The 18,480-nt window shown below is 31.3% G+C and overlaps 2 protein-coding genes, 1 long non-coding RNA gene and 1 other non-coding gene across 6 annotated transcripts; 1 reads left to right on the plus strand and 3 right to left on the minus strand.

Moving 5' to 3' along the window:
- Positions 1-6,179: 6,179 nt before the first annotated feature.
- Positions 6,180-7,140, minus strand: LOC107923646 (uncharacterized). Its single transcript, XR_001691593.2, has 2 exons — positions 6,716-7,140; positions 6,180-6,455 (listed from the first exon to the last, which is right to left on the minus strand). It is a non-coding gene; the product is annotated as an uncharacterized lncRNA (long non-coding RNA).
- Positions 7,141-11,411: 4,271 nt separating this feature from the next.
- TRNAC-GCA (transfer RNA cysteine (anticodon GCA)) lies at positions 11,412-11,483 on the minus strand. The gene has a single exon. It is a non-coding gene; the product is annotated as a tRNA-Cys (tRNA).
- Positions 11,484-12,457: 974 nt separating this feature from the next.
- On the minus strand, positions 12,458-15,267 carry LOC107922760 (uncharacterized). The gene is made up of 3 exons (XM_016852915.2): positions 14,202-15,267; positions 13,564-13,618; positions 12,458-13,040 (listed from the first exon to the last, which is right to left on the minus strand). Exons 1-3 carry the CDS (start codon positions 14,433-14,435, stop codon positions 12,694-12,696), a joined length of 636 nt encoding a protein of 211 aa, XP_016708404.1. The 5' UTR covers positions 14,436-15,267; the 3' UTR covers positions 12,458-12,693.
- Positions 15,268-15,606: 339 nt separating this feature from the next.
- On the plus strand, positions 15,607-17,513 carry LOC107923940 (UPF0187 protein At3g61320, chloroplastic). Of its 3 annotated transcripts, XM_016854148.2 has the most exons (5): positions 15,607-16,305; positions 16,380-16,547; positions 16,665-16,871; positions 16,974-17,160; positions 17,372-17,513. In XM_016854148.2, exons 1-4 carry the CDS (start codon positions 15,607-15,609, stop codon positions 17,148-17,150), a joined length of 1,251 nt encoding a protein of 416 aa, XP_016709637.1. In that variant the 3' UTR covers positions 17,151-17,160; positions 17,372-17,513. The 3 variants fall into 3 exon arrangements, 2 of the variants coding, with proteins under 2 accessions (XP_016709637.1, XP_040936868.1); XR_005904804.1 differs by lacking the exon at positions 17,372-17,513 and having other exon boundaries at positions 16,380-16,543; positions 16,974-17,093; XM_041080934.1 differs by lacking the exon at positions 17,372-17,513 and having other exon boundaries at positions 16,974-17,338.
- Positions 17,514-18,480: the final 967 nt, after the last annotated feature.

An 18,480-nucleotide genomic window follows, 5' to 3' on the forward strand; every position in this document is an offset into this window, starting at 1 on the left:
TTCGGAAGCTAAGTTTATAATTATACATATAAAAGAGATATAATCAATAATGTTTCAACGCACCTTCCTATGATATTAAGATTATTATGATACTTTCATCCTCTGTGTGGCAGTGGATGATGACAAATGAGGACATCCTATAATATCATATATCATTTATATTATATGTACATAATGATCCTTTAAGTTTTTTGATCGAGGCATCCACTTTCAGTAGGCATGCGTAGGTCATACTCTTTTACTGCTTTAATATGTAATAAAGATCAATAATCCTTAGTTATAAATTCTATTATGTGACCTTTCAGGGTTTGAGAGGCTGTAAATTAACCAAATAAGGTTGTTTTATTTCGATACATATTGCTTCCTTACATACATATATATATAGGTGATGGTTATTTAGGGGAAGACAATGATCATGAGAGCTTTCATGGCTTCCCTTATGATACATATTATATGACCATGTAGTTGCTAGATATGGTTATTTTTAAGCTTTCTAAACATCAATAAAATTTTCACATTATTAAATTTTAAACACATGAAATTATTACTATACACTCATCTATAGAGAAATTATTTCATGGAAGGTTCACATCACATTATTCATGGTTCATTTCCAATTATTTAATGACATTTTTGACAAATTTTTTCATATTATTGACACATAATTTTGGTAAATTTTTTAAACTTGAACCCCAAATCTAAAACTTTAAACCCTGAATATAGAATCCTCAATCTTGAACAAAAAACTTAGATCTTCAAACCCAAACCTTAAATTCGTAATCCCAAACCTTTGAACCCCCAATCCCAATTCCGAACTCAAATCTTAAATTTTGAATCTAAACTCAAACCTTAAATCTTAAATCACAAACCCAAACCTTGAACCTCAGGGTTCGAGGTTTAGGGTAATATAATTACTAAAATTATGTGTCGATGACATGAAAAAAATTGCACAAAATTTAAAAAATTGGTTGCACAAAAAATAAAAAATATTAACTTATGAAAAAAATAATTAAAATTTGTAAAAGAAGAAAAGATGTTTGTTCATAATCTAAAAAATTAATTATTTTAATTAATAATTTAATTACAGTTAAATTAAGTTGGAGAAGATATTAAATATAGATGAGTGTATAATAATATTCTTTTTGTTATCTTTAAATTTTAATGGTGATACTATTTTATTGGTACCTACAAACTATATGATATTAATATAATTTATTTTTTTAACTCACTATTTCCGTTCAAATGGAGAAATAATGTCTGTTAAAATAACAGACTAAAAATTATAATAGATAAAAAAAATTGAAAATTTCGAGTCCAAATAATAAATTAAACCTTATTATTTTTGTCTATTACTTTTGAATATATTAAGCATTAACATTTACATTTTAGAGTTGAATGAATCATATCAATTGTACTTATGAATAATTATTAAAAATAATAATGAATAAAGAATAGAAAAGAGGTTGACGCAATTCGTAAACTATGGTGCTGGGTTTCATTATTATTTTTATTAAAAGAAGTTGCATTTTCTTATACTTATTTTGGGATTTAATTTAGGAAAATTTAATTTTTTTTTTTTGAAAATAAGCCTATTACCTTTGTTTATATATACTTTTAATACGTTATTGCATAATTTAATAATATTTTAATTTAGTGATAAAAATATTATGTTATAGACAGAGTTTAGGTTCCATTTAACAATTTATTTTTTACTCTCAATTATAAAAATATTTTCCACCCCAATTATAAAAAAAAAAATATAAGCAAAATTGTTTATGATTTAGATGAAATTAAATAGTTAAAAATAAAAATATAAATTTTGAATATTAAAAATTAAATAGAGCCGAATTTCAATCTATTCAAATTAAATTTAAAATATTTGATTTGAAATGGAATTTCAAATGATAGGAAGACATTGAAACAAATGTAATTATAACTTTGTGAAATCTGAAATTATCATCATGAATTGAGATAAAGGGTCAGTGCCACTGAAGTCACAAACTTGTGCAAAGTAGACATATTATCTTTTGGCTTTAATTTAAAGACGAAATATAATTATCAACTAAACTATACATAAAATGAGCTTCATAAAGAAATCATATTGAATTTGCAAAAATATCTGAGGATGGATGAGATGACTTCAAGTCAAGAGGTTGGAACTTCTTAGGGGCCCACCTTTGAATATTTCTTATTATGATCTAACTTTGCTTGTCTATCGATGTATTAGATTTTAAAATCTTCTTTCGATTTTAAAAAATATGCAACACATTTCAAAATATTATCAAAATCTTTTTAATTAAAAGGATAAAAGTTTGAACTTATGGGTTCATTTGATTTCATCTGATAGGTGTGGCTTGAATTCGAATTATAGTGTCAGAATTACCTTCTTCTTATAATTCAATAAATAAAGTTTCAATATTACTTAAGTAAGAATTTTAATTTAATTTTCCTAAAAAGAAAACGAATTCGATTTAACTCCATATTTAATCAGAATCTTCAAAACACAAAATTTAATAGTAGGAACGGAACGACAATAAAGGTATGTAAATTATATTTTTGGCATAATTATTTATTTGGATTTCTAAATTTATAAAAAAATATTTTAATCATTTATTTAATTTTTCATCTCTTAATTTGCTGACACAAGATATTCTTTGCTCTGTATGTATATAGTTTCGCTAGATTTGGTTAAAAGTTTGTTGGATGAAGATCGTAATGGGTTTAGGTCCTTTTAATTTATGATTTGTCTATTGTAATCTCTTGATGTTGTCTCTTTTCTAAAAAAAAATACTTTAAAATGGATTAAAAAATTAACATTTGTTAACTTTATTGACGTACATCCATGTGGCAATCAACATGGATATCATGTCAGTAATTAATTAATTTTTAAAATTTTTTAAAAATTAAAAAAAATTATAAAATTTATTTTAAGAATTAGTAAAATTAATAAAAAATATTTTTAGAGTTCTTTTTAAATGTTAATTAATTGCTAACGTGGCATACATGTAGCACCCCTTACCCGTATCCAAGGCCGGAACAGAGTACGAGGCATTACCAGACTTAACAATACACATAGACGAAAACGGGGCCATAAAATTTCATTTAATTAAAAACTTTTCGAACACACGCATAACAAACAAAGCTAACTATATCATCACATCAAAACGTAGGACATGGCACGATTAATTAAACTTATAAACCATAATGGATAAGGACCACATCTCATGATCATATACGATAACTCAATGCAGACTGATACATAAGGTTAAAATCATAATAAAAATACATATCACAAACCAACTTCCTATACATGACACTCACTTGATATTGCTAATATTTGAATTAATTTTCCCAAAAATGATAGTTTGATAGTGTGATTTTGCCTCCGACGATCTCCAACCCCGAGCCGACCTGCCAATACTAAAGAAATGGAGAGGATGGGTAAGCTTTACGCTTAGTAAGCTCATATGAAAATAATAAGCAATTACTACCATGCTTTTCAAGATAAAACACTATAATTGTACAATTACACATGTTCAGGTTAAGCTGTGTTATCGAGTTACAGTTACTAAATCATTCATATCTGAAGCTACAAAACTCCAAATTTAGTTTCGTTAATTTTCCTTGAAACTAGATTCATATATCTTTCTCCCATAAAATTTAAAGAATTTTTGGTTTATCCAATTAGTACAGTTTATTCATTAAAGTTTCCCTTGTTTCAGGGTACGACTACTCTGACCCCTGTACACTACGAACCAAATTTCTCCCTGTACAGAATTTCAACAACCATACCGTTTATTTCCCTTAAAAATAGACTCAATAAGGAATCCATGCATGTAAGGTATGACTCTTAATAATTTTTTTACAATTTATGGTGAATTTCTAAAGTCAGAACAGGGAATCTCGAATTCATTCAGATCCTGTTTCACAAGAATTCAAATATCACACAATATAGAATTCTTTTGCTTCCTCTGTTTCTTTCATGTAAAAATAGACTCATTAAGATTTATTTTCATATATCATTTGCATTTTTATTCAACTTCCACAATTTTTAGTGAATTTTCAAAGTCATGCAACTGCTGCTGTCCAACACTCTTTTACCACTAAAATTCATTCTTACATAATTCCACTTAATCCATTTTGTCTTATCGAAATTCACCCAATTATCGAGCACATTGCTCATAATTTTTCATAAACATATACCTACACTTATTCATCATATAATCATGTTCAATTGTATTTTTACTTAATCGATTTTTCCGTTGAACTCTTCGGAATAATAACTGATACTCAATTGTCTGCACATATTTTCACACTTGTAGCCATAGCTATCTGGTACGCATAGTAACCTGCACATAGTACTACACATGCGACCAATTATCTGGTACACGTAGTAGCCTGCACTTAATACTACACACGTGACCAATTATCCAGTACACGTAGTAGCCTGCACTTAGTACTACACACGTGACCTAACCATCTGATACACGTAGTAGCCTGCACTTAGTGCTACACATGTGATCACAGTTTTCGGGTAAGCATAGTAACTTGCACTTAGTACTACACATGCGACCTCAAAATAGATCATTCGTATCGTTTTTATTCCGAAGGTTCAATCGGGAAATCCCTCACTTTTCAACATTTTACTAAATTGTCTGTAATCAATTTAAATTCATAATTTACATCAAATAACCGTTTGATAGGCAGCTACATTTCATATGAAATCAAAATAAAAAGAATCGATAGATTATTTATGTACGAATTTACTCGAAGTGTCGATCTCACTATCCATAGTACCAATTGTCCATTCATAGTATAATAAGACACAACTCAAATATCAAATCAGCTTTTAAGAATTTACATAACATATATCACATATTTCATAGTCACTTGTCATGTATCTTCATTTTCTTGCATTTCATGTAACATTTTTTCATGTCATATTTCCACATCATAAACACCATTCCATCAACTTTTCCAATATATTAAATCATAAAATTTATGCAATAATAGTAAGAAATATAATTCAAACATAACATTGCATTATTATTATCATACGAACTTACCTCGATCCAAAAACAGCAATTTACCATTTTAGTCTATAACCTTATATTTTCCCTATTTAAGCCTGAATCTCGATTTCCTTCATCTATAATATCACATTTAGCCTAATAATTAGTCACACTATTCATATGGTTCCAAAAATCATATTTTTAAAAATTTTAATTTTGACCCCTAAACTTTTGCATATTTGCACTTTTGCCCCAAGGTTCAGAAATTAAACTTCATCCTATTTTCTTATGTTTTATGATATGCTGATCATTTTTTCCTTCTATGGCAACATCAAATTCTCACTCTAACATGTACTTATGACTATTAGGTATTTTTACCGATTAAGCCCTTTTGCTCGTTTTCACTTAAAACCGAGTAGCACAAGTTGTCTAACATAATTTAAAACCTCATATTCTATCATAAAACACCAAAATACACAAATTTCACCTATGGGTGTTTTTCCAAATATGAACCCTAGGTTGAATTATTGCTAGCATAAGCTAAATCAAGTTACTGAGACTCAAAAAACGTAAAAATCATTAAAAATGAGGCTAGAACAGACTTACAATCGAGCTTGGAAGCTTGGAAACCCTATCCATAGAGTCTCCCTTGGTATACACGTCCATGGTGAAGAAGATGAGCAAAATTGGCTTTTAATTTTGTATTTTAATTCATTTTACCCCTAAATGATCAAAATGCCCTTACTACTAAACTTTCCAAAAATTCCATTCATGTCCAATATTTGTCCATAAACTTTAAAATTGGTCAAATTGCTATTTAGGACCTCCTAATTAATATTTCAAAGCAATTTCATACCAGAAATTTCTAGAATGCAAGTTTTGCAACTTATTCAATTTAGTCCCTAACTTCAAATTAAGCACTTTATGCATAGAATTTCTTCACGAAATTTTCACACAATCATGCAATCATATCATAGACCTCATAATAATCATAAAATAATTATTTCTATCTTGAATTTGTGGTCACGAAACTACTATTCTGATTAGGCCCTAATTCGGGATATTACAATACACATTAACTACGTGGATGTCACGTCAACAAAATTAACATTTGTTAACTTTTTCATTTACTTTGGGTTGATTTGATAAACGATATAAACTCAAGAATTAAAAAATGTGAAAAATTAAATGGAGGGTTAAAATAATTGTTAAGCCCAATTTATGCCCAGGGCCCAATACATTTAAAACCCAAAACAATTAACTAAGTAAACCTAACCCAATCTCTAAGCCCAATACACCCAATAACCCAATACCCCAAAACCCACCTAAACCTCTCTCCAGCGCTGCACACCCGAAGCAGCCCCCCTCCCACACGCTGCTACCCACCTCCGCATCGTACGTCGTTGCTCGCGCAACCCACGGCCTCCGTGATCCTCGCCATACCTACAAACGTACAACAGCAAAATATTTGTAAAAAGGGCTATAAAAGCCCTCGAAAAACACTGTAAAAGGGATCTTTTTTCGAATATAATAGAGAATGTACAAAAGTCAAGAGTAAATCGAGAATCGGGACTAAGGTTCGAAAGGTGATTTTTCATTCTTTTTTTGGAATTTTTTCTTGATTCGGATTTCGTTTGTTCTTTTTCTTTTCCATTATTTTTCTAACGGTTTTAAAAAACAAGAGAGGGAGAGAGGGGACTTACCGGCAAACTCGCGAAGTCGGCGGCGTCGGCGCGCCGAATCTACGATGAAGGCGGCGCCGGTCGAAAAGGAAAAGTTTTGAGAGCTTTCTCTCTGTTTTTTAGGAAAAATAAGAGAAATGATGGATAAATTTTTTTGGGTTTTCTAAAAGGTTCTTTAATGTTTTAAAAAAATTAAAAGGAAAGCTTCATTTGTTTTTATTTTTTTATTCTCAAAAGCAGAGCCCGGGGAACGGGAAAAGTAGGTCGTGCATTGAATATAGGCTGAAACTGCGCATATTTATTTTAAATGGGCAATTTTTGTGACCAGTCCCTTTCCTCTGCGCCTACGTTCAATCAAGTTTTGTTTTTGTTTTCTTTAAATGCTTTCAAATTACCCCTGAAATTTATGCTCAGACCCCTCCCTCCTTACTCGCGTGTGCATTTTGGTCCCCTTATCTCCTTTTATTATGTTTTCACCTCAGAATTTCATTTTTTAATTCAATTAAGCCCTATTTCGATTATTTTGGACATTTTTACCATAAAATTAATTGTTTTTAGTATTATTATTTTTATTATTACTATTTTATTATACTTTACTGTTAATAGTTAATATTATTTTATTACTAATATTATTCATTATATTTTATTATTATAATAGTTCGTACTATTTGTTTTTATTAATATATTAAATAAATATTTTTTCTTATGTATATAATTTCCTAGAGTTTTATCATATACTTATATTTCTTTGTTTTAAAATTACTACAATATTAAATTCAAATACTTCTAAAATTATTTTTATATATGTACGCACAACGTTATTAATTGTTTCATATATATATATATATTTTATTATTGATTCCATATTATTCTACTTGTATATTGTGTATTTATTATTTATTTATTTTTTAAAATTATTTTTCTTAATTATATGTATACAGCTATTATTTTTTGAAGATCCCGTTTTAAAATTATACTTTGTTTGTTTCGACTATTTTCTTATTATTAATATGTATATTATTAGGAATCCTTTTTCCTATTATCTTTTGTTTTATATATTTATATAATTGTTTTTATTTCTTTCGTTTGTACCATTATTAATATGTTACCACTACCATTTTATTATTTGTCATTAAACCTCTTTCTTTTGCTACTATGTTTTATTGTTAATATGCATCGTTTAGTTTATTATGGTAATGTTATTTGCATGTGACATATCATTATTTTCGTTTTTTAATTTTAATTGCCCAAATTCATTTATTCACAGATTTATTCTCAATTATTTTTTAAAATAAAGGCAATGTTCGGTATTTAAAGAATTCAAAGGATCGTGCCCTAACGTGCTGGGTTTCGCTTTCTTTGTTTGTTTTGAATATTTGAATATCCTCTTAAAGCTAAAACAAACGTTTTAAAGGCAAGATCACATTTGAGGGTAAAAAATGTTGTGTCCTAACGTACTGGATGTAATGTTTTACCTCAAGGTGAGATGGTCTTTAATACACATTTGACTTACCTAAATATGTTAAAAGCCAATAAAAGGAGGATCGCGTTTTGAACTCTGTCCAAATCTTTAATTTTCGACATTTAAGACAGTAATTAATTGATTAAGTACTAATTTTGGGTGTGTCGAGGGTGCTAATCCTTCCTCGTACGTAAACGACTCCCGAACCCGTTTTCTTAAAATTCGTGGACCAAAATGTTTTATAAGGTGGCCCAATTGCACCTCAAAAAAGGGATTGGTGGCGACTCCCAACTTTCGTTTTCAAAAGTCTATTCCCGTTTTCAAAAAAGGGTTTCGACAATAATTTTTTTTATAAAGTTCAAGGGACAAATAAGTTATTATACTTTTTTTTTATCCATGAAAAAATAAACAAGACATTGATTAAAATGATAAAATTAAAATGTTAAAAATATGATAACTTAAGTATTTTTGGGCTACTAAGTCTTTATTTTAAATCTTATTATTTGTATATTTTATATTTATATTAAATACAAATTTTTAAATTAAATTAATATCACAAATCAATTCAATTTTAACACAATTATTAAATTACTAAAAAATTTTTAATTTTACAAATAAACAAATGTGATTTGATGTATAAAATTTTCACATGGGTGTCCTACAATATGTTAGAAGAAGATGTTGACAAAACATCAAACGATTCCCATACACAATGACAATAGGACCTGTTACTTGGCCTTCCTCTATAAATCTCTAAGGTTGACTCATTTCTATATAGTTACATCCTCAATTGTACTACCAACTCTACTCACACATAAGTCATATCACATATTGATTGAAAATCTCCAACTTGAGTTGAAATAGATAAATATATGCTTCATATATTTTAAATTCGATTTTTTTAAAATATAGTAAATTATTTTATTATTTAAAAAAAAACCTAATTACTTATCATACATTAATCCTATTATTCCTAAAATTCTCTAAACTATTTTCATTGTCGAAGTTTCTCTCGCTAGTTTGACCTTAATTTTGTGCTAAACTATACTATATTACTTAATCTAATGAAATCTTAATAATATGTGGAGAGCCGTAAGTTGAGGAGAGGTCGCAAAGGAAGAATTCTTTTAAGTCAAAATGAGATATTTATAGATATGGGTTATCTTCTTTTAACTCGGGAAACAATCACGTGTACAACACTGATCATATCATGATCGACCATTTGGAAGACACGATAAAACTTAAATGAACAAAAATAGAATATCTATAAATTAGACAAAACTCACGTATAAATTATATTAAGAAAGATCGACATCTGCCACCAGATAATTCTAAAAGAATTTCATGTCTTCCTTACAAGTTAATAAATTCTTTTAACTATGATGAATTACCACTTGTAGCGAGGTGAAGGTGATCACATGGTGAAGCTGTGATGGCTGAAGCTTGGTTAACAAATTCACGAGTGTTGTGTTATCCAAATGAGAATTATCTTAACGCTGAAATTTTAGTGGAATTCAAATGAACATAAAGTAGGCAAGTAGCCAAGTACAGAAGCTTAAGCCAGTGTAATGTAATGACACGTGACAATTTTTACAATTTTTTTTATTTACCGTCAAACAGAGTACTAAAATTTCGCCGACAGCCCGCCAGGTTCTCTGCCTACTTCCTTCAGTTTTAATGGTTAATTAAGCTCCAAATTTTACTCTAAACACTTATCAACTAGTTTCCACTACAATCAGATTTAAGCAAGGTGGGTGACCCGTGAAAAAGTACTGATAAAAGTAAGACGCCGTTGTTGGTTGAATGACCTTCTGGCGTGAATGAGGATGATTGGAATGTACAAATTTCAAGGTCTATTGCGATCCCACCGCCCGGCAACACCATACAGCAGAGAAAGATGACAATGCAGAGCAGCATGCAGGCACTAATAATTTGGCTGCTACCATATGTTCAATAAGTGGTCTCCTCATTCACCATAGAAACTAACTTCCAAAATTTTAGATGCATGTCATTGCATAAAGTTTTAAACATGACTAACCCAAATTATATATTACAACGCACAAACGTATTTGTGTGCTAAACTCGGTGGAGACCTGGACTGTAATCACCGTGTGCATCTCTGTGGACTCATGGGGCATCTAGGATAAGATTATCATTTACTCTATTCTTTATCCATTCTATAGTATAATTCTAACCAACCAAACAATGCAGTAAATTTAAATATATCTCTCTACTCCAATCCTCATGAATAAAAAAACCCAATGTTTCAAATGGCCAAACATTTACAACTTATAATCTCATGATTGGTAATGATATTTGGTAGAGAATAGTTTACCATAATCCCTCCCATTCTTCCCACAGTGCTAACATCAACAACTACCACGCTACGCCCCTTTCCCATTAGATAAATGCTGTTTCCAATAGCCACAAGCTTACAGGGTGGTTTTGTAAGTGCCTAAGTGGGTGGGAAAGACTCCCTGTGGCCACCCACTCCCTCGTATCCTTCAGCCACATCATTAGCCTTGTTTCAGGACTCTCATCTACATTAAAGGTTCTACTTTGTATGAAGGAAAGAAAATTGAAAAAATGGAAAATTGAAGGGTGAAAAATTAGAGGTCCTATAGGAAGAGATAAATTGTATTTTGTTCTCGGTCAAAAAAAAATTGTATTTTGTCCACTCTATTAAGAAAAGGGTAAACTCCGTTTATATTTGATCAAAGAGTAAATTGATTATTTATGTTAAATTTTCTATCAATTTGTACGGTTAAAAATTGACCAGCCTGATTGAATAACCAGACCGTGACACGTCCTGTGCCATGTGTACGCCATGTCGATGCACAGAGATCAATTTTTAGTGTAAAAATGGGCAGAATTTTTAACAAAAGGACTATTTTACTCTTTATATAACGTTAAAGATTAATTTATCTATTTTTTAAGTAGAGGGGATAAAATACAATCTGTTTCTTATTATAAGGGTCTCCATAATATTTTTACCATCAAATTAATAGTTTTTCCTTTTTCAATATTTATTTCTTTTAGAATCATAACAAATAAAAAAGTTAATTCCAAACTGTACCGAAAAAATGATACCATTTCGGCATCTTCAATGAATCTGTGGAATGAATGCAGTTAAAAACATTAACTAACCCAAATAAAACTTATAAAGGGCCCAACCCGTTCAAGCTACGGACCCTTTTATTCTGTGCAAATTGAAATTAATACATGATAATAAAAATAAAACTTAAAAAAAATAACAGGGCCCAACCGGGTTCGAACCGGTGACCTCTTGATCTGCAGTCAAATGCTCTACCACTGAGCTATAGACCCTTGATATGAATTTTTCAATAATAGATAAAATTAGTATGGAATATTGTACAAACTATACTCAACTTACAAAACACATCAAAGTTTGGTAAAAGTAGTATGTACTAGTTGGATTGTATTTTGTCATATTTATTTAAAAAAATAGGTAAATTAATTCCTATATATTAGATTAAAGAGTAAATTAATCATTCTGTTAAAATTTTCATCAATCTCTATTGTTAAACTGATGATGTGACAAACGTAGCAAGTAGACAGTGACGTGGTGTGCCACATATACTTTATTCTGGCGTGGCAAAATGCCATGTCGATAAATATTAAAAAAAATCCTAAAATAATAGATAAATATTTAAAAATTATTAAGAATTATAAGAGATTATTAAAATTATTTTAAATTACAATAAATATCTAAATTGCAAATCAATTATCATCATCTATTTACAATTTATTTAAATATTTAATAATTATTATGATGAATTTCTATAAATATAAAAAAATTGAAATGAAAAATAACTATAAACATAATGTAAAATTTGATTGTAGTGAAAGCTTTTGTTTTAAGCAGTTGTTTGCCTCGCATTTTGTTCTATGCTTAGTCGACCAATATGAGAAAATATCTTATAAAATTAGACAAAAAAAAAACATTTAAGGGAATATGGTAAAAATAAATGCTGTGAAATATAAATACTACTCACTGAAAAACAAAAGATTACAGATTTTGTTATTTTAAAAAATCACGTAATGAACCTAAACAATAATAATTATTAAAACCTTTTATTTACTTTTAGAATTTTTAAATATTTATTTACATATTATTTGTACATGTAGCACGTCACATGTCATTATTTGATTACTCCGTCGATCAAAACATCATCTAATGGTAGAAATAGAAGAAAATTTTAACAAACTGTTAATTTACTTTTTGATTTAATGTACAACTAATTTACCTATTTACCTATTTTTTAAGCAAAGACAAAATGTAACCAAATTTCAAATACAAAAACTTACCTCCAAGTTCCCAGGGTTACAAACATCACTTCAATCAACAAAAATATAACAAGCTAATCAACCATATTAGAAACCAACTTACAGATCCCAGAACTGAATCCGCAAAAAGTAGGTTAAAATGCAATAGTTGTATAGATGATAATCCCCCGATGTTAAATATAAAAGGTATTTAGCCCAGAATACATGTCAGAAAGGCTTCACTCTCCTCCTAAACTAAATTTGCTTGAGCACTTCGAAATGCTTCCTTTGTTACTCCATAATACACCGGTTTGTTCCCTGCAAAGGTGATAAAGTTCCACCCAAAAGCAGAACCCCCAACAATATATGTCCCTGAAGCTTCACCGTCATCAGATAGTGGTTTCCCAGTGACACTACTTGACTGGAATGTCTTGTTTTTGGAGGAAACTGCTGGTGCTGGCTTAACGAATTGTGCCTGCTCCTGGGGCTTCTGCTTCGTTCCACTTTCACCTTGCATTGTCTGGTTTCCTGCTCCATTATTTCTTTTCTCTATAGAAACTATCATCTGCTTGTACAAATCCACTAAATGCTTCATCTCTGCAAATCACAAATTTGGAACACATAACCTTAAATCACAAAACTGGAGATAAATAAACTATGTCCCATGCGATTAGCAAAGATCACTCTACCAAGTGCAAGTTAATGTTCTACAAAGTTGACACTTAAAAAGCAAAATTTCGGGTGCAATATTATGTTCTGAAACAAATGCATGAAGCCAAATTGAGACAGTGGATCCTTATAATGCAAGTGATATTAAGAAACAGGGATATTATAACTCAGTATAATACAAGTTTCTTCACTAATGGAAAATTTCCATTTTGACTTAAAAGAACCAAAATTAAATCATAGCTAACAGATGTAAAACAAACTAATGAGATGCTAGTCCTTTTCTTTTCCTACAGAGTACAGACTAAGCCAATAGATAGCAGTAACAGATCAAATCCATGAAGACCGTAATTTGCAACAGTTAACTAAGCCAGAGACAATACTATTACACCGAGCAATAGACTATGGCTATGCCAAAAGTTGCAAAACTTAACAAAGCATATTGTGAGCTTACTTTCTTTAATTTCATGGGCGCCCTTGCAATTTCGAAAATCAGGCGTTCTAAGAACCTTCAAGGAACATAAAAATCCATATTATATAACATCGACAGAAGGAAAACGAAAATAATTCAAACATGCATCCAGATTGATGAAGCTATTTCAGGCATATATAAAATCTTCAGTGAGAGTAACCAAGGAACTGGCTAATTCTAATCAACCAATCACACACATCATAAGGACATACCAAGAAGATATTCCCTTTACATTGTTCATGCTATAATCAAACATCATGCGTGATGGAATCAACAACCATTGTTTAAACTTGAACAACTATCCCTTTTCCCTTAATTAAAAAACAGAAATCTCGAGATAACCAAAAATGATAAGGTCAATTGACCAAAGAATCCAAAAACAAGATTTGAATTCTTTTTAATCCAATTATACTGCCATATATTAATTGGGGGAAGTCAAGGGGAGGCTAGTCCATAAAACTGAGACTTCTTTTTGAAAGTATAAAACTGAAACTAATCACAAAAACAAGGGGTTACTTTTTCTCTTTATCTTATATCAACAAGCAGGAAATAAGGGGAAAAAAACAATAAATAAACAGAAAAAGTAGAAAAATTTGGAAATATATGTAAGTAAGATGTACCTCGATGAAATGAGGACGAAGATCTTTGAGGACAAGGCGCATCTTGAAATACGGGGAGTTTTGGTATTGGTCATTGCTGTTTTCTAGAGGTCTTTTCCTGCTAGCTGGTTGTTCTGGTGCTGTTGGTGGTGGCTGTGGAGGAGGAGCGGTTGTTTGAGCTGCGTTTACGGTTGTTGTTGATGCGTTTGGATCTTGGGACGGTGGTGGGTTCTGCGCTGCTTTCGGCTCTTCCATCTCTCAGTTCAAAATAGCCAAAAAGGACAAGTCAAAGGCTGCGTGTGTGTTTTTCCCAAATTGGAGACTTTGGTTTTGGGGAAGTAAAAGAGGGGGCGTGTTTGGTTGTGGGAGTATCTATGTCTACTACCTAATCTTATCGCAATAACCCGGGATAAAGATAAATGGCATAATAAAATCAAATTTGAGATAAACCTCAAAATTACACATTAATTTTGATTTAATATAGAATTATTTACATAAATTTTAATTTAGTATTTTAATTTAGTATAATTATACATGTGAAACACTAATTATGATTTAAATATATACTTGAAATTTTAATTTTAATTTAATCATATATATTTAAAAAAATAAATACATCAATTTACTTTTATATTAAACAAATATAATTATTTATATATGTAATATATAAATATAAAATAATTTATATCAATAATTATGTTAATAATTTACAATAATTAGATCAAATGAAAATTTCGTATATAAAATTATATAAAATCAAAATTTATATATACAATTACCGTAATTTATGTATAATTTTAATATTTATTCAAAAAAAAATTTCACCAAAAAAATAATCTCCGTCTCACTTACCTTTCCAAATTCCAACATCTCCTCTCTTCTCATTTACCTTACCTTACCTTACCTAATCAGATCTCGGACGTGTTTTGTTTGGTGACTCAGAAAATTTTTAATTTTTATCTACCTCTTAAAATCAAATATTTAGGGCATTATATAAATTTCAGTGTGAATATAGATCTTTTGAAGACAGAAAAAATTAATAAAAAAAACGTTCAATGACAGTCCCTGATTAATTTTCTTAATGTTCACTGCTAATATTTATAATAATTTTAGTAATTGAAACATGTATTATCTTTCATAGCAGGTAAGTAAAAATTCTCAGTTACTTACGTTGTTTAGGCGAATATCCACAAGAGCCGTGACACGACACAAATTCTTAAAGAAGTGTTTACTGTTAAGGATTTATCCAAATAAAATCCTGAACATGTGTATCGATGTCCTTCACAAACATTGAAACAACACCCACTTCTGTCTTAAACTTACCTACTCCTTGGTTGGCAGTTGGCACCTCCCTTCATTTTTTTCACACTTTTTTCTCCTTTGGAAGCCCTAACAACATAGTAACATGTCCGAACCCTGACTCATAATGGCTCAATCCCCCAACTCTCCAAAGCTCTCCCTCTCTTCCAGCTTTACCTCCAAACCCTTCCTCCACTTTCACTTCAACTCCTCACTTCCTGCCAAATTCAGGCGACCACCTTCTTTCAAAATCCTTTTCTCTGCTTCCCAACCGCCGCCGCCAAGCTCCAAGCCCACCACTGCCCCTAAAACCTTTAATCTTATCACCCTCCTCCGTGCTATCCCAGACTGGGCTGATCGTATTCAAGAGCGTGGAATGCAACAAAATCGCGCTCTTTACAACCACGAGAAATGGGTTCATCATAGAAGTTCACTACGTCACCTTCGACATCTACTTTCCAGTTTACAGTCGCGTGTCATCTTATCACTGGTTCCACCTGTTTTAGCCTTCACTTCAGTAGCTATTGTCGTTGCCTTGTACAACACTGCCGTGGATTTGCATTGGTTCCCTGGCTTTTTCCCAGTTCTGAGAGCTTCTTCGTTGCCTTATCAGTTGACAGCGCCTGCATTGGCTTTGCTGTTGGTTTTTAGAACCGAGGCCTCCTATTCAAGGTATGAAGAGGGAAGGAAGGCATGGACTAAGGTAATTGCTGGTACAAATGATTTCGCTAGGCAGGTAATTGCTGGGGTCGACAATTCGGCTGATGATCAGTCCATCAAAGCTGCTCTCTTGCAATATATTATGGCTTTTCCTGTTGCACTTAAGGTGAGTGTGATTTAGAAAATTGAACGTATTGTATGAAGGTAGGTAGTGATCAATGGTTAATGGCTTTTTTGCAGTGTCATGTCATGTATGGCTCGGATATTGGCAGAGATCTTCAAAATTTGCTTGAAGTAGATGATTTAGCGGTGATACTGAACTCAAAGCATCGGCCACGCTGCATAATCGAGTTCATTTCTCAAAGCCTTCATCTGCTGAACTTGGAAGAATCAAAGAGAACTACGTTGGTATCTCCCCTCTTGGACCATTTGATCTTTTGATTTCACCAATAAAAATTTGAAAAAAAAATATCCATCTCTTTCTTCATTAGATTGCAGTAGTCTTATGATCTCATTTCATTCCAGGAGTCAAAGATCTCATGTTTCCATGAAGGAATTGGTGTATGTGAACAACTCATGGGGATTCCTATCCCTCTATCATACACTCGGTTGACATCAAGGTTTTTGGTCCTATGGCATCTCACTCTTCCTATCATACTCTGGGATGATTGCCATTGGATTGTTGTTCCTGCTACTTTCATCAGTGCTGCTTCCTTGTTCTGCATAGAAGAAGTATGCATCTTTTTTCCAGAGTTAACCCCATAATATCAGACTATGTTTTTTTTTTTTTTTTGTGCGCGTCTTTGATCTTTAAAAGTTTCTTTCATGTCGCAGGTTGGTGTTCTTATTGAGGAGCCATTTCCAATGTTAGCCCTTGATGAGCTCTGCATCGTAACACAGAACAATATAAGAGAAGCGATAGCAACAGAGAAGGATATTCAAGCGATGTTAAAGGGGAAAAGAAAGAGGCATTCTTACAAACGTTCACCTAATGGTTGCCCCAACACATAGTGTAAACAGGGTAATTGCCGAAGGCTGTGCTTATTGTGAAATGTTTTTCACATTGGTCTTTGCCTTTTGCTATCTGGAATTTAGATGTACAAAAGTACAGTTAAATGATTCATAAAGAAATGATAATCATAGAATATCTATGTATATTGTACACAATTTTCTGATAAATAGAAAATAAATTAGCTTCATATTGACATACTGTTTTCTTCTGCAACTTGTAGAGAATGGTTCTAGAATTCCGGCAATTTCTTATGGACCAAGATATCACATGCCAGCTTCCAAGTGCTAGTTTCTAAACATGTAACCAACTAATTGATGCCTAATGATATGCATTAACTATCCCCAAGTTGTGGGTTTCTTCTCTTTCTCTTTCCCCATGGTTGAATTCTATGGAAATGCTTGATGAAAATTTTCTTGGATTCTCAAATATACTTTTTATCATGTGCAATGACATTTTCATTTTGATTTTTACAAAAACACGAAGTGGCAAATCAGGAAAGTAAACCAAGAGAAGTCACATTTTGCCTGGTTCAGGGTATATGTATGAAGAGAGAGCTGGCATTGAATACATCCTCATGTGCCCATTTGTCTGCAACTTTTTCAGCTGTTTCCTGCCTATATATAATGGCGTTATTTTAGAAGTATTTCAAGCTGGAAGATGTAGTTTTCTACAGCTTGTGGAGATATTGTTCATGCCTCTGCAAAAGTTTAAAATATTTAGCTCATTGCAGGATCCAATGGCAATGATCCCAACACTAAGTAAACATAATCCAAATGCAGACTAGTGTATGCTGAATTACGAGAAAAAAATATTTTGGAGTGGAAATTTATCAATGATCTACTAATATGGACCACCCTCCTTATCCCTGAACAACTTTCTGATGTCATGTGTCTGTTCCAAAAGAAAATCCTTATAATTTGATAAATAAATAAATAAAAGTAGCACCTAGGGTTATATAGTCTTTCAAAAAGATTGAATTTACCGTTCGAGGAGCAGATGGCCTGAAACTTTGCGTCGTGATAGCAGAAGTGATAGCCCGAGTTGTCGAAACTTGAAAGGATCGAAAGAGTAAAAGAACTTGAGATTGAGAAGTAGTGGTTTCCACTCTATGAATTTTTCTGTATGGTTACTAAGAAAAAAATAAAAAAGATGATGACTTTGACTTCCTTTCCTTTTCTCCTGTCTTGATTTTGGTTCTTCAGGCAACTTTGCATCTAAAATTTTATTCTGGCGGGTAGGAATGATAGAAAAACGGCGTAATATAGGCTTTAACTTTCGTAAGTGAACCAAGACTAATACGACGTCACTTTTCATAAAATTGTCACATTT

This window comes from Gossypium hirsutum, chromosome A11 (genome assembly GCF_007990345.1).
Source record: "Gossypium hirsutum isolate 1008001.06 chromosome A11, Gossypium_hirsutum_v2.1, whole genome shotgun sequence".
Classification (NCBI taxonomy): Eukaryota; Viridiplantae; Streptophyta; class Magnoliopsida; order Malvales; family Malvaceae; genus Gossypium; species Gossypium hirsutum.

Coding starts and splice junctions, on each gene's coding strand:
- LOC107922760 (XM_016852915.2), bottom strand. CDS start 14,435: ATGGAAGAGCCGAAAGCAGCGCAGAACCCACCACCGTCCCAAGATCCA. Junction 13,619..14,201: donor TTCGTCCTCATTTCATCGAG/GTACATCTTACT, acceptor TGTTCCTTGAAG/GTTCTTAGAACGCCTGATTT. Junction 13,041..13,563: donor CGCCCATGAAATTAAAGAAA/GTAAGCTCACAA, acceptor TGTGATTTGCAG/AGATGAAGCATTTAGTGGAT.
- LOC107923940 (XM_016854148.2), top strand. CDS start 15,607: ATGGCTCAATCCCCCAACTCTCCAAAGCTCTCCCTCTCTTCCAGCTTT. Junction 16,548..16,664: donor AATCAAAGAGAACTACGTTG/GTATCTCCCCTC, acceptor ATTTCATTCCAG/GAGTCAAAGATCTCATGTTT. Junction 16,872..16,973: donor CCTTGTTCTGCATAGAAGAA/GTATGCATCTTT, acceptor TTCATGTCGCAG/GTTGGTGTTCTTATTGAGGA.